The sequence below is a fragment of the Delphinapterus leucas genome, chromosome 12 (assembly GCF_059928025.1).
Source record: "Delphinapterus leucas isolate spDelLeu-1000000601 "Yukka" chromosome 12, BTC_Dleu_Yukka2, whole genome shotgun sequence".
NCBI lineage: Eukaryota > Metazoa > Chordata > Mammalia > Artiodactyla > Monodontidae > Delphinapterus > Delphinapterus leucas.
Genome location: NC_143140.1, coordinates 36,389,787 through 36,405,994, shown reverse-complemented (window position 1 = coordinate 36,405,994; position 16,208 = coordinate 36,389,787). Strand labels below are relative to the sequence as shown.

Below are 16,208 nucleotides of genomic sequence, written 5' to 3'. Positions count from 1 at the left end.
AAAGAAGATAAGTGCATTCAGCCACCAGCTGGCCCGGCTCTTTTTAGCTTCTGTTCTTGAAGCATAAGTAATATCTGTGCCACTTACTGGAACTGACTTGCAATACTTCCTGTCGGGACTTCCCTGGTGGTCCAGTGGTTCACCTGCCAATGCAGGGGACACAGTTTCGAGCCCTCGTCCAGGAAGATCCCACATGCCGCAGAGCAACGAAGCCCGTGTGCCACAACTACTGAGACTGTGCTCTAGAGCCTGTGAGTCACAACTACTGAGTCCGCATGCCACAACTACTGAAGCCCATGCTCCTAGAGCCCATGCTCCGCAACAAGAGAAGCCACCACAGTGAGAAGCCTGAGCACCGCAACTAGAGAAAGCCCACGCACAGCAATGAAGACCCAATGTAGCCAAAAATAAAGAAATAATAAAAATAAATTAATTATAAAAGAAATTTTTTAAAAAATACTTCCTATAGACAAAGGGGAACAATGCAAAAACCTGTGCTATTTATCTTTAGAACCCATCAAATATTTTTTTTTCCTAAGAGAATTTTTCTTCCTGGTTATGTTTTGTCTACCAGAATATTGAAATCTGTTTTCATTCCTCCAGTGTGGCATCTCAAGTAACAAAGAGGCAGTCAGATTAAGGAGGAGAACCTCACCACAGAGAATGCATTACTCTGTACTGTGGACACAAAAGAAGTCTAAGAATTATCTTTATCTCTGAAGGCTGCCCACGATTACTCTCTTAGAATGGCCACCTTTCCCCTCCAGGTGTGTTGAGTTGAGAGATGTTCTTCCTTGTTTTCACTTGTAGCAGAAGTCCTGGAGGCACGAGTGGGAGAAGCAGGGTGTAAGGATGTCAGTATTCAACAATAAATGCCAAGGCTTCCCCAGACTTCTCTTTGGGATATAAACAAGTCTAGAGCCTCCAGGTCGTTCCACGGCTAAGTTTAGATCCTCTCCTCTAGAATGCCCAGAACAGGTGATCTCCATGGTCTGACGTGGCCAACTGGCACGAACACCGTGGCCAGCAAGCACTCAACTGGCTTGATAAGGATCCCTATAGAAATAGTTTGGCGATGCAGGACGTGGGGCACAGGCTCATTTCTATTGGAAAGAGACTAACGTTTATCAATACTAATGAATTAGTCTTTTTCTCCCTTTCTCTTAAAGTCCATACCTAGGCCATCACCCAGCTGTCAATTTCTGCTGCATAAATTTCTCAATTTCAATATTCAGGCATAAAATGAAGATATCATGATGAATCATTTCCATTTGTTCCATCCACACTCTAACAACAGTCTGCAGACTTCCCACCACGCAGTCTGTAGGGCTGTAGCAGAAATAACCACACTCTAGGTTCTTCTTCACACTGATTTAAATCCCTTGATCAGATTTTTTTTTTTTTTTTTTTTTTTTCTGCGGTACGCGGGCCTCTCACTGTTGTGGCCTCTCCCATTGCAGAGCACAGGCTCCGGACGTGCAGGCTCAGCGGCCATGGCTCACGGGCCCAGCCGCTCAGTGGCATGTGGGATCTTCCCAGACCGGGGCACAAACCCGTGTCCCCCGCATCGGCAGGCGGACTCTCAACCACTGCGCCACCAGGGAAGCCCTCTTGATCGGATTTTTAAGTGATCCTCCCTTATGGGCTTTCTCTTCCTGCTTTATACTTTATCACTTTATACCCCGAAGGAATGAAAAGTGGTTCCCTACCTCTGCCAGAATTTGCCATTCACTCCTTCTCAACAAACCATCTAGGGCCTCAATTTTCCAGGCTCTGATAAAGAAAGACCCTCAGCAACACTTTCTTGTATGACTTTTATTAGAGTCATTTTTGCAACTTCCCAGAGCTGCACAACAGGTGAAAGTGAAAATTGGTAATTTATTAGGAAACGTATACTGCTGGTTCACTCATTATAGAGTAATAGGACCACTTTGACTTTTGAGAAGATGTATCAGGTACTTTGAGTTTCTGTTTTCTTAGAGATTTGGAGTATTTGAAGAGAATACAGTGAGACCCACATTGAAACCGTACTGTGAAGGGAGTCAACCATTTATCCTCTGTGAGTTTCCATTTCCTCACTTGTTAAAATCTGGGTAATACTTGCCTTATCAACCTTAACGAGGCTGATGAGAGACTTGAATGAGATTATGTGTGCAAAAATGCTTAAAAAGTATAAAGCTCTCTAAGGACTGTAAAAATTATCATTGCTGCTATTATTATTGATGAACTTCTATGCCTAGCCTTGAGGTTTCTACCTCATGTTTAGCATATAGTTGGGTTTTATTTTTAAATCCCTGATAACCCAGGTAGCAGCAATATTACTGCCGGCTACCAATGCATAAGTAATGTTTTCCAGTCATCTTTTTCCTTCTCACAGTAGCAACAACAAAAATATCAGTCTGGAAACAACATGAATCACAATGAAAATTAGAAGCAGAGGACATAAACATGTTATATCTCATAAATCACCTTGTTGTTCTGTTGTGCTCGTTTAAGAAAAAAAAAGGAAGGAAAAAGAACTATTAACTCATGGGAACAGCAGCACATAAATACAAGTCAGGTCTCCGTATTTTCTGACCATCACTGCCCCTCACAGCTACTTGACAACACAGGATCAGCTGGAGCAAAGTCCCTCTGAAATAAATGCGTCATGTGTCTCGCAAAGGCACATGCTCCAGACAAACAACAGCAAGGCCACTAGTCAAGCTCCTCAGGGATGAGTCCTCCCAGAGGAATCAGCTCCATGTAGATCAGGACGAATGACTAAATATACACTCTGGCAGCTCCGAGCACCAAGCCCTGAAATAGCAGACACACTCAGTGTCCAACTGGGGGCGCTCCAAGGATCAAACATCCTCCAGGCACAGCACTATTTGGGATGTGAACAAACCACTATTTATTCTCTTCACTAACATTTAGTAAAAAGGAAATGGAGATATCCTCATCTCATTTGTAGAAAAGACTGTAGCTACCTGGGAGGGACTGCCGGAAGTTTCAGGAAGAAAATTGAGAAGTGGTACACATTTAATTACTTTAAGGAATGGTAAGTAAAAAAATAAAATGAGATATCATGAAGAAGCCCAGAAAGTGCCTCTCCAAAAAAATAAATAAATAAATAGTAATGAGACATGCATATATGAAATTAAACTGAGGAAGGGTGCAGATATGAAAAATTGCAATTTGGGCGGGGGGATGAGGGAATGAGAGTTCTCAGGTCACAATATTTTATGCCATTTCTAGTTACCAAGGTCCTAGCATTAAGAATGAGGACACCACTTAGCGGAATTTTTTGATTAAATGGTCACCCGTAGTTTGATTTCTTTGAGGCTTGGACTGTACTACAGGGATTGACAAAGGTTTGCAAAGCTGTTTAGAGGGCACATACAATGAACAAGAATTACCAATGAAAAGAGCACTGAAGAAAAGGCAAAGGGACGCTGGGGGGTGTTGAAATGTCCAAACAAAAGGATTTCATTTTCCAATCCATCCATATCATTTCAACACGGCCTAAATTAGCACAGAAATCACTACTCTATTTGGCACAGGTCAGTCTCCACTGGGAAGGACTCGGGCACAGGGGGAAAGAATAGCAAGTGGAAAGTTCCACATCAGACTCTGTAAGATCCATGATAGCAGGGCCACATGGGACCTTTCTGCAACCGACTGCCCAGAACCCATCACGCAGCAGCAGCAGCGGTGCTTGAGAGCACGTGACTGGCTGGAGTAGACACTCGATGACTCTTTAAAATGAATGAAAGATTGAATTTAGCACATGGAGCAAAGAGTCAGAGTTAGCAACATGACACAGGCATGAAGGGAGGCAGAGCTGGCCATTACCCCTTCAATCTGAAGGCACTACACCAGAGAACAGGAATGGCCAAACCCTTCCTCATTTCTCTTAAAGTCATGGGATTAATTTGATGCACCTCTCCGTCCACCACGCCCAAGTATTTTTGCACTTCTATTATGAATTTAGAAGCTGTGGACCAAAGTGGGAAAAACCCAAGAATTAAAAGACGTGAATTTGATTTCTAGCTTTGTTACTTCAGTTTCCCATTTGTGACACAAAGCAAAGGAGCGCAAAGCAATGCGAGATGAAGAAGCACTCTGGAAACTGTGATGTGATATTCAAATGTGAAGTATTATGATAGTATTGTTGGACACACAGTACTGTTTGAAGTCCTTGCTTCTCCCTGGCCAGATGTGCATTTGGGACAGTTTATCATCTAAGAGATAAAAGACGAAAGCTGAGTATGTCACTAGTGTCCTCTATTTTCCAACTATAAAGGGATAGTAGCTTTTTGTTTGGGTTCACTTTCTGGGACTCCTTTTGAGGAAAATGATTAAATCAAACTCTAAGGTGGGTAGTTTGTGGAGTAGATAAAAGCCCAGAAGGGGCTTGTCAAAAAAAAAATCACCACATCTGAGGTTGTTGACTACTCTAAACAGTGTGTGACTTACGTCTCTAGAGATATAAAGTGAATGTGTTATTAACAGATGCTAAAGTCTGATCTTGTCTGACATCAGTGATGTGACCACTGAATTGTTTGGTCCTGTTATCCACTGAAGTCCAGGCAAAGTTAGACTCAAAATATAAGGAGGAGCCCTCAACCCAAGGTTAATAAAGGAAGAAAATCACTGACATATGTACTATCCTTATAAAATAGAAAGATAAGGACTTCCCTGGTGACGCAGTGGTTAAGAATCTGCCTGCCAATGCAGGGGACACGGGTTCAACCCCTGGTCTCGGAAGATCCCACATGCCGCAGAGCAGCTAAGCCCACGCGCCGTAACTACTGAGCCTGCGCTCTAGAGCCCATGAGCCACAATTACTGAGCCTGTGCTCTAGAGCCTGTGAGCCACAACTACTGAAGCCTGCACGCCTAGAGCCCTTGCTCCGCAACAAGAGAAGCCACCACAATGAGAAGCCCACGCACAGCAACGAAGAGTAGCCCCCGCTCACCGCAACTAGAGAAAGCCCACGCAAAGCAACAAAGACCCAATGCAGCCAAAAATTACTTAATCTTTAATTTTTTTAAAGTAAGATAAGTCCTCTTCACTAAAAGTAGGAAGCAGTTAATAGATTAATAATTAAAGGTAAATAAAACTCCACATTCAGAAATAAAGTTAAGATAAATCTCTTTAACCTAATAATTGAACACTTTTATAAAGCTTTTTACCCCAGGATCTAGCTTCTAACACTGTGCCCAGCATAATACCCATTTGTACTTCCACAAACTATCCATTTTTAAATGTCCTTCTTGTTTCTGCTTCTTCAGAGATAAAATAATAATCCAGAGAGCTAGATAATGGTTTAAAATCAGAAGGATCCCTCCCAATTGGGGTTAGACCTGGAGAGGGAAATGGAGTTAGCTCACCTGTACCCTGCCTTACATTCCATGGTTTGGGGCATTTAGTAGGTGCTCAATAAATACTGATGGATGGACAGCCACACTTTCTCCCTATGCTAGCAAATATAAGAATTTACATTATATTCAGGTTTTTCTACAAACTGTACTCTCATGGAAAGTAATCTCCTCCTCATTCTCGGAAAGGAGAACCTGAGATATAAAAGGCGGAGAATGTACTTTCCTGAGAAAAAACAGATTAGCCAGCACTTCCTATGAAATGAAAACAGACCTAATATGTGGGAGTGGTATGGAACAGTTTCATGATTTCACTCTAAGTTTTAGAGCAGTACCCCCTGGCTCAGTAGTCTGAAAATATACGTTGAATCTAACAAGAGAAATTTAACAGGGCCCTGTTGAAACCAAATCCTAAGTCAAAGCTAAAACCCAAAAGCAAAATACAACGGTGGAAATTTGCCAGGTCACGGATGCCAGTGACCTCATGCCCCATGTTTCCTCCTCGGCTGATTTGCTCATTTTTTAGTCTCCTCCTTCCTTGAGGCCAATAACCAATGTAGTGTCTTTCATCTGCAACCTGAGAAATTGCTGGCCTTGAACCCTAAGACCAAACTGTTGAGCTGAATCGAACTGAACTTTTTTAAAAAAGGATTTTTTGAGGGGACTTCTCTGTCCTTATATATCCAAAGTGTGTATATGCTATGGAGAACAGTATGGAGGTTCCTTAAAAAGCTAAAAGTAGAACTACCATATGACACAGCAATCCCACTACTGGGCATATACCCTGAGAAAACCATAATTCAAAAAGACACATGTACCACAATGTTCACTGCAGCACTATTTACAATAGCCAGGACATGGGAGCAACCTAAGTGTCTATCTACAGATGAATGGATAAAGAAGATGTGGCACATATATACAATGGAATATTACTTCAGCCATAAAAAGAAATGAAACTGAGTTATTTGTAGTGAGGTAGATGGACGTAGAGTCTGTCATACAGAGTGAAGTAAGTCAGAAAGAGAAAAACAAATACCATATGCTAACACATATATATGGAATCCAAAAAAAAAAAATGGTTCTGAAGAACCTAGAGGCAGGACAGAAATAAAGACAAAGACGCAGACGCAGAGAACGGACTTGAGGACACGGGGAGGTGGAAGGGTAAGCTGGGACGAAGTGAGAGAATATGTATACATACAGCTGATTCACTTTCTTATACAGCAGAAACAACACTGTAAAGCAATTATACTCCAATAAAGATGTTTAAAAAAAAAGTGTGTATATGGGGCAGTATCTACGTTACCTGTGAATATAAAGTGAAGTTAACGAATTAGACCAAGTAGTTTCAGGCTATGGAAGGGAGAAAAAAAATGTCTAGGGGGGATGAAGAAGGCTTCTGTGAGAGAGGACACAAGATAAAGTTTTAAAAGATCAGATGGAAAAAAAGAGGAGACAAAAAGCACGATCTTGGGGGATTTCATAGGTTTCCAAATCCACAGAATGGTTATCATGGACTGCAGCACATTTTAGCAGGAAAGGGACTGGATAAGGGACAGCAGGAAAAAGTAAAAAAAAAAAAAAAAAAAAAGTTTGTTCCCTGAGGATAACTTGATGGTTCTTATGACACATCTTTAGAGCCAAACTGCATGAAGTCTGGTGAATAGTAAAATATTGGGCCTTTTGCCAAATAAAGGGAATATCTCAGATTACATTATCAGTAGATTAGATAGTGGAAGAGCCACATGTGTAGATGTGTGTGTGTATGTTTGCTGCATTCTCACATAAGTTACCAGTTGCACATAATCAAACAGCACTACCCCTCCATCCGCTTTTCTATTACTTGTCCTACTTTGTGCCAATTTCCATTTTTCTCCCCAACACCCCTTGTTTCACTGTTCTTCTTTAAGACATGGGATAGGGATTTGTCAAAGTCAATGAGCACTTTATTACAGTGAGAACATTCCGTAATGAACAATTCAGCAATTTAATGAGATTCTGTAGATCTGTCTCCAGCCTGTCCATCAAGTTTCACTTCTATAAAGCACCCTGACACTAATCCTCTGGCATACCCAATCTGCACCCTGGGCTGAATATTAGATTCTTCCATGGTATATTGCATTACTAGTATAACCTCAGCAAAAATGATGAACTTAACTATACTTGAAGCAATATAACTGGACTGATTTGATTTTTATCTATTGGGTTGAGTGTGAGGGAATTACTTATTTACTAAGATAAAGCAAAAACAGTTTCTTATTGCCTGCTGAATGATTAAATTGATAATATTTATGTGAGTCTTTTTTAATCCTTTCTTGAGGACCAGGTATAAAAAAAATTGCCTGCAGCAGAAAGCATCTTTTGAAATTCTACATTATAAAATTAGTAACATATTTAGAGAGGCAATTATGATAACTCTTTTTTTTTTTTTTTTTTTTGCGGTACGCGGGCCTCTCACTGTTGTGGCCTCTCCCATTGCAGAGCACAGGCTCCGGACGCGCAGGCTCAGCGGCCATGGCTCACGGGCCCAGCCGCTCCGCGGCATGTGGGATTTTCCCGGACCGGGGCATGAACCCATGTCCCCTGCATCGGCAGGGGGACTCTCAACCACTACACCATCAGGGAAGCCCTCTGATAACTCTTATGTGAATAGTATGGAATTTTTTGGCCACTCACACATCTGTACATTACCATGTCGATATCGGGCAGTGCCTTCAACTGTGCCACAAGAAGAGAAGCCACAAGGACGGTTGGCTCACATCTCAATTAGGTTAGAAATAATTAAATACAGAATTCATTCTAAGTCTTTGTTTTTCCCTTTGGGAAGGAAAGAAAAATTTGGCAGTTCCTCACTTTGAGCTGACCAGAGTAATTCTGATGATTTGTGTTTTCCACAGATAATTAAAATTCATACCAAAAACTCACCCTCACCAACACATTTGACCTCTGCCTGAACAACCATTATGAGAAATACCTAAGAAGCAGAAAATAATTTATGGCTTATATTTTTTCACTGATATTTTCTTCTCAAGACAGCGTGGAATACTGGAGAGATGAGGGCAGGTGTCAACAAAGCTGGATGTGAAGGCTGGCTCTGCTCTGTAACCCTGAGGCAAGACACTGAAGCCTCGTTTTGCTTGTCTGGAGGATGGAATGATAAGAACCATCCTTCAGACCTGTTGTGATAAGTTAATAAGTCTGCAAAGAGCCCGAGTCCTGAAAGGCCCTCAGTACACTGCAGGCCTTATTATCCTCACTGGTGGAAGCAACAGTGAAGAGGGAAGTTGCTGATTAAAGTAAGATAAAGAAAGAACTAAGGGAGGGCTTCCCTGGTAGCGCAGTGGTTGAGAGTCCGCCTGCCGATGCAGGGGACACAGATTCATGCCCTGGTCCGGGAAGATCCCACATGCCGCGGAGCGGCTGGGCCTGTGAGCCACGGCTGCTGAGCCTGTGCGTCTAGAGCCTGTGCTCCGCAACGGGAGAGGCCACAACACTGAGAGGCCCGCGTACCGCAAAAAAAAGAAAGAAAGAAATGAAAGAAGGGAGAAAGGCACCGGGAAAATTAGCGATCAGTAGAATCAGATGGTGATAATTAACAGCTACCTATGCCTCCATCTTGTCCAGAATTAAAGTATTCTCTGAATGTCATTTGATAAGACACAAGGTATTTATTGTCTCATCAGCTAATAGAAGACTTCATATTTTCCCTTGTATTCTGTATATAAATATTTTTCAAATGATCATGAAATCTTGAAAGTATGGCACCCTAGAAGTAACAGGATGGCTTAGCCACTGCTTCAGAGTAAGACAGACAGTATAAGAAGCAGTGGAAGATGGGCTCTGACTGTTTCCCAAAGACACCGTGTGGATTGTTCAAGGATAGTCACTGGGGATGAGCAGAAATGGATTTCAATTGAATAATCAAATTGAAAACACAAAACATCCTCCTGTCCCCTAGGCAAAGGGTATCTGAAAAGAATGCTATGTCAGGTGAAAAAGCAGGGCTTCGGAAAATAGCAATGAATGCAGAATGAACTAAGGAGGGAGATTTTTCCACTGTTAAGGGAGGAGAGCTTCCTCTCATTTAAGGTCCCAGCTGCTCTCTACTGCAACAAAGAAATGTTTCTGAATTGTTTCCAGGAAAGCCCAGAATTTATTCTGATTCCATTGGTCTTAAATAGGCATAAATACCACTTTAACAATCCATCCTTCTCATATTCAGTTTAAGTAACTATGTTTCGCAGGGGAATAAAAACCCTTGACTCTTTCTGATGTAACCACCTTTGGTTCTGGGAAACCACGGTGAGGGTGTGAGGAATCTCACCTGCGATTCCCTGAGTTAAGCTGAGTGGGCTGAGGCCTCAAGCCTCAAGGGCTGGTGTTCTCCAGTTACTTGCCCATCACGGAACACTGACTTCTAAGACTTCGATTCCAATGTGGACCAAACCAGACAAAATAGTTGTCGTCGTTCCTCAACCCTTTAACATTTAATCATTCCTTTTAATCATGACTTCACGCCCAAAGAGGACCCATGCAGAGTGCCCTTACCTGCCATATCTGCTGTTCACTCAAGGAGGTCAGGCGGTCGCTCTTCAGGACCTCCTGAAGCAGACAATAAGGGAGCGTTAGAATGTCTTCTGGGCGACTCTTCAGGAGCTCAGAGAGATGTTTCACTAAGAAATCGATCACTGCCTTCTCCAACAAAGTGAGGTTAAAGAGGTCAGCAAGTCTGTACAGATCCAAGTAATTAAAGCTATTTAATTCCTGGTGCCAAAAAAAAAAAAAAAAAAAAAAAAACGGAGAAAAGATCTCTTAGAAATCAATCCAAGAAAGAGCAAACAAGAAATTCAGACTGACTCCCTCAAGTCTGCATGACAGGAGTGGGAGAAAGGGAACTGCGCTCCACTGATAATGTAAACAACAACATCAACATCATCCACAATTATACGGCTCTGGGCAGGGAACTGTTGTTCTAGAATTTAACGTTTTTCCTTACTTTGCCCCTCTTAAAACCAATATACGTAAAGACATCTTAAAAAAGGGACTGAAAGGGGTTTCTGGTTTTACTGGCTAAAATGTTACTTTGCAACTTTTTAGAAACATTTTACCAAAGAAAATGATTTGTCTACCATATTTCACAGCTTTCAGGTGGTAAGTTTTTTCTACTGAAGATAATATGAGGGCAGGTAGAGTGGGAGCCATGACTAGATGACAAAAACTATAGCCCTACTCTTTTTCTAAAACTTCAAATTAAGTACAAATTTGAGTTAAAAACAACCTATCCTGACTTAATGAGCTAACAACCTATCCTGACTTAATGAGCTAAAACAAAGATTTTTACATGTAAAGTCTCAGGAAATGAAGACATCTCACAGATTCCTGTCCTGAATAAATTCTATATTGAATCCACCTGAGATGGACGATTTATAATTGTTCTTTGCTTTTTGTTAGCCTCAAAAATTCAGGCAATCAATGACAATCTTTTCAAAGAGTTTCTATAGCAATGCTTCATTGTGGGGGGATTCTACCTGTTTCTACAAGTTCTCAAACTCAGAGCCAGAGCTCTAAAATAATGCCCCCAGAGAGCCAGGACACTTGTGAAACCTTTGCCTTGTAACTGCAAGAACCATAGTGGGCATGCAGGTTTGTTGATAGAAATCTTACATATTTCAAGTAGATTGAGAGTGGGCTGTGTCCTAGTTTTCCCTCATTTTCAACTTGCAATTATTATTACAATATTTTCTAGTAACTTAAGGAATGCAGAATACCATCAGATAGCTATTTTACTCCATTGATTTATTAAGTATTTTCAACATACTTATCCCTTTTTCTAGTAATCTAACAGTATTAAGAACTCTTTCTAAAATCTTTATTTTCTATTTTAATGTATCTGTTTCCATAAAATTTTAAGGTTTAAAGGAATATGTTCTAAATCGGCACTGTCCAACATGGTAACCACTAGCCACATGTGGCTACTGGGCATTTGAAATGTGGCTAGTGTGATTTGAGATGTGCTGTAAGTGTTAAATATATACTGAAAGCAAGGAGTAAGAAAAACAGAATATAAAATGTCTCATTAATAATTTTTACATTGACTGTATGTTGAAATGGTATTATTCTGGATATAGTGGATTAAATATATTATTATCATTAATTTCACCTGTTTCTTTTTACTTTTAATGCAGCTACTAGAAAATTTAAAATTAACATATGTGGCTTCCATTAAGTTTCTATTGTACAATGCTGTTCTAAATAATGAAATGTATAATGAAGAAAGTGTAAAAACAGATCTTGGAGAAACAGCTGCATCATCACCACAGCTACCTGACTCTTTTGTTCGTTTGTTTTGTTTTGTTTTACTTTAGATTCTATTTCTTTTGGTGGGAGATGACACTTTAATTACATTCCTAACAGGAGTCAAGCTAGATGATTTCAGGAATCAGCCATAACATTTTGGCTCTTAATAGCTCTACTGGCCAACACAATTGAAAAGGAATAAATACTTATCTATAAAATGAAGTTTACCACAGTTGACCACTAAAATCCATTACAACTCAAATTTCTAAGGGTCCACTCATAGCCATTCAATTAAAATATCTGGGCTTCCCATCCAGCAGATTTTATCAAAGGAATACTACATATTTTGCCTCCAGCATCAGGTTTTTCAAGTAATGTTTAAACTTATTCTTCAAATCTTACTTTTTCCTATTGGTAAATTCTACTACGGGAGGAAAGAAGATGTAACCCTTGCACATGGAGCTTCCACAACGAACTTTAGGACCATCTCCTCGGGATGAATACGTTATTTCTGGTCAATACATCTATGAAGCCAGTTTAACTGCTCCAGCACCCTGGATACGATTTCAGTGTCCCAGTAAGTCACTCTGCAGTCCCCCAGACGCGTGATGGGGGTCGGGGAGCGATGTCAGTGCCTTTCAGGTGCCCTGGGCGCATGCGCAAGCCCTGGTTCAAGGTCCTAGGGCAGCGCCCAGCCGCATCACACAGAAAGATGAGCATACAGAGGCGGAAACAAGCAAGCTCTGTAAAGTAAAAGGTGGACAGGCACAGCTGAGGAACAGTGTTTTTTTTCCCACTTGTTCTGTCAAAAAGACGTATACGTCTATGAGTTTGGGGCTGGATTATGTAGCAGCAATCAAATATTCTTTATTAAGCAACTTTATATCTTTGTGTAGAGACACTGGGTTTCTTCTGATTAGAAGCCTGCAACTTAAATACAGGCCAATTCAAAACTGCAGACAACCGGAGAATTAATTTAATTTAATACAGAATTTTAAAAAGTGTGCTTCTTTTCTGCTGTGTTTCTTTTGAATGTAATTATTTAATGCCTGCTTCCACAGTCCTGAAATGTTTTTGTTTCCTAAGGGTATAATTTTATATAACTCCCAAACCCAATCTAACACAGCATTTGATATTAGTGGAGAACTAAGGCTAAATGCATAAGTGTCAATGGCTAAGTGAAGAGCAAAGGGGAACTGAACTGACACATACCCGTGTACAAGAAAAACAGCTGTTAAAAGTCTGCTCCTGGACTTCCTTGGTGGTGCAGTGGTAAAGAATCCGCCTGCCAAAGCAGGGGACACAGGTTTGAGCCCTGATGTGGGAAGATCCCACATGACCCGGAGCAATTAAGTCCGTGCGCCACAACTACTGAGCTTGCGCTCTAGAGCCCGTGAGCCACAACTACGGAAGCCCATGCGCCTAGAGCTCACACTCCGCAACAAGAGAAACCACCGCAATGAGAAGCCCGCGCACCACGACAAAGAGTAGCCCCCGCTCGCTGCACCTAGAGAAAGCCCGTACGCAGCAGTGAGAACCCAACACAGCCAAAAATAAATAAATAATTTTTTTAAAAGTCTGCTCCCTATCTTTACCTTTTCATTTCTCCTCTCTTCTGCTTAAAAACATAATTTCCCCAAATCTCCTGTGCTTTTTATGTATGTCAAAGGTTTCCGTTCCCCTTGCCATGCATACTTAGCACCTCAGTAGTTACACTGTGTAAACTGGGGAGTTGGGGAAAAAAAGAAAACCTTCATTGAGGTCTTGATACCACAATATACGTTCCTCGTACTGGAGCCAATGTGTTTATGTGAGTCTTAAGCAAAATCATCACTTCTTGTTCTTTTGGCTAAGACCATATGCAAGCAAAATAATCACCAATAATGATGCTTTTAAGGATTCCCATTAATGTGATTAAGGAGGTGGGAAGCAATGGTTAAACTGCATTAAATGCTCACCCGTAACACTCTGCATGGAAAAAACAGCATCACTGTTATGAAAGTAGTGCCATTATGTTTCTGGTTATAAAAAGTAATAAATTTGTCCATTTCATAAAATTCAGGAAGTACAAAGTATGGAAAAGAAAACAAAAATGATTCATATTTCCCCATGCAGAGATAATCACTATTAATGCTTTTGTATATATTTCTAGACTCTTTTGAAAGAAGTCTTTTATATATCAAAGAAAGAGAAAGAACAATTGTATTCAGGAACAGAACAAACTGTCAACAGCCATAGGCACTTGGAGGCAACCCAGGTTTGTGGAGAAGAGCAAAGGCCATAGAATCAGGTAGACCTGGTTCAAATCCAGTGCAAATTCTTATCATTGGCTATGACCCTGGGTCAGTCACTGATCCTCTGTTATTCCCCATTTACGAAATGGAGAGTTCACCCAGTTCATAGGGTCATTGTGGAGATAATGAATCAAGAGCACTTACCGCACGGCTTGGCACATGGAAAGCAGACAGTAGATTTGGCAGGCAAGGAACAATAAAGTACATTTGAGCATTGTTGTTTGGCATCCATAATCCCTGATTCATCACTGATGCAAGGAGGTCAAAATAGAGAATGCGGTCCCTTTAGATATCAAAGTCTTAAGTAAGCTGCACCATTAAATCAGGGAAAAGGAGCATAGCCAGAGTAAAAACCATGCAATTGAGTTGTAAACTGATTACATGTTAATACCTCTCACATCTATTTTATTAGCCCAAATCTCTCTCCTAAGCTCTGAATTCATTTTCCCAACTGCCGATAAGAGGACATCTTCTCTTGGATATTCCACAGCTATACTGAACTCAACATGCCCACATTGAACTTATTTTTTGCAAACTTGCATCTTCTCCTTGTTCTAGTTATGAGATTGTCTCCCTTCTCTTACATTCTGTGACGCAGAAATCCAAGTGCCCAGGTAGAGGCAGTGGTTTTGAATTGAAGTTACAGTTCAGCGACAAGAAACTCTCTTGAGTGAAAGGAAAATCTTTTTCTTTTATTTTTCTAAAAAGGTTTCATTTCTGTCACACTGCTTCTCACTTGAAATTTCGTTTCTATTCAGAATTATGGTGCATACATTGTTGTTCTTTGGGGAATCTTTTTAAATAGTATTTATTTTCCTCTGGTTTAGGGCTATTTGGCTTTTCTCTTCCCTTCTATTTGTTTCCTATAGTGTGAACGACAAGTTAAATAACAGAAGAAGAACCATAAAATGTGTCCCCAATACTATACCAGCTATGGAATAAAATAAACACCAGTTGTCCAAGTGCAATAATTCTTAAACCTTATATATTCCCCAAATTCAGTCTTTTGGTGTGGCCTATTTCTCTAATTAATTAAAATGGTTATTCCCCAGATTAACTATTGAATATGGTAGGGAAAAGAAAGCACAAGAAAGGGAAATACTATTTTATTTTGGCTTACATTCAAATGTAATTACTTTTGTGAGGCAAATTATTGGGTGGTGAGGACATGAGTGGGAGGAAGTAGGGCAGTTTGGGGGAGTAGGTAAACCCTATGGCCCTTTTACCAAACCAGGGGAGGCAAAAAAGTCCACCTTTGTGATGGATGTCTCCTGGTGGGGTTCTCATCTGTAGCTGAGTGACTGGCCACTGTATTAGCAAGAGTCTTTCAATATTCCAATTAAGCAAGTACTAATAATTAGTGATGAAACTCCATACAAGACTCTCTTTATATTATAAAGAAAGGTTAGAGAAGATTTAAGCCTATCCCTGAACCAATGTCACCCAGACTCACTTACATTCTAATACACTTTCTTGAATGGGAGAAAATGGTGCAGCCTTATAGCTGAGGTCTGCATGTTCACTGCACATAACCCACAGCCTAGCTCATGTATGCCACAGCCTAGAGATGTGTTGATGTGTGCCAACAGTGATACAAGCTGAGAATCAATAATGCATATTTCTAATACATAGTCTATCTTAGTTTCAGTCACACCCATGCTGTGTCCCAGCCTGTCAGTAACCCCTTGGCCATCCAGCACTGCAGTTTAATCATAGCCCTGGCAGGGGAATTATGTGGAACACAGAAAATCTGTCATCTTGTGACTGCATCTACTGTAGACTATCCCCAAAATCTGCCCCACAAATACTCTTCCTCAAATCTAAGAGTCCTTGTTAAACTGACAAGGTTAGGAAATCTGATGAAGACGCTTTAATACTAAGGATACCCATGCAAAACATGGCCTTAATAACACCTGTTTCTCTTGTTGGCTCATGTAATTCTGAGAACATTACTAACTCACAAAACAAAAATAAGCATCAGCAACCTGGACTATAAGAATGGAAAACTATGACCTATGCTCAAGATAATAAGAAACCTCTCTCAAGGTCAAAATAAAAGTAAATGCCATTTTGATTTCCTGAATTCCCTCCTCCCCCCTTCTAAGATAACCAAATTGAACAGGATTCCACATTTTTCTAGGTAATAACACTCAAAAGATGTGACTATTTTGACAATGCTGTGTTTCACTGTTATAATTATAACCCTTCTTTTCCAATTATTGATGCTCTTCACTTATACCCCCTTCAAAAT

At 40.6% G+C, this 16,208-nt stretch overlaps 1 protein-coding gene across 1 annotated transcript in view; it reads right to left on the bottom strand.

Moving 5' to 3' along the window:
* KLHL32 (kelch like family member 32) overlaps positions 1-16,208 on the bottom strand; it is a 233,350-nt gene that overhangs the window by 72,165 nt on the left and 144,977 nt on the right. The window contains exon 6 of the mRNA XM_022552885.2: positions 9,915-10,130. Coding sequence (XP_022408593.1) covers positions 9,915-10,130 — 216 coding nt within the window. The remainder of the gene's footprint in view (positions 1-9,914; positions 10,131-16,208) is intronic.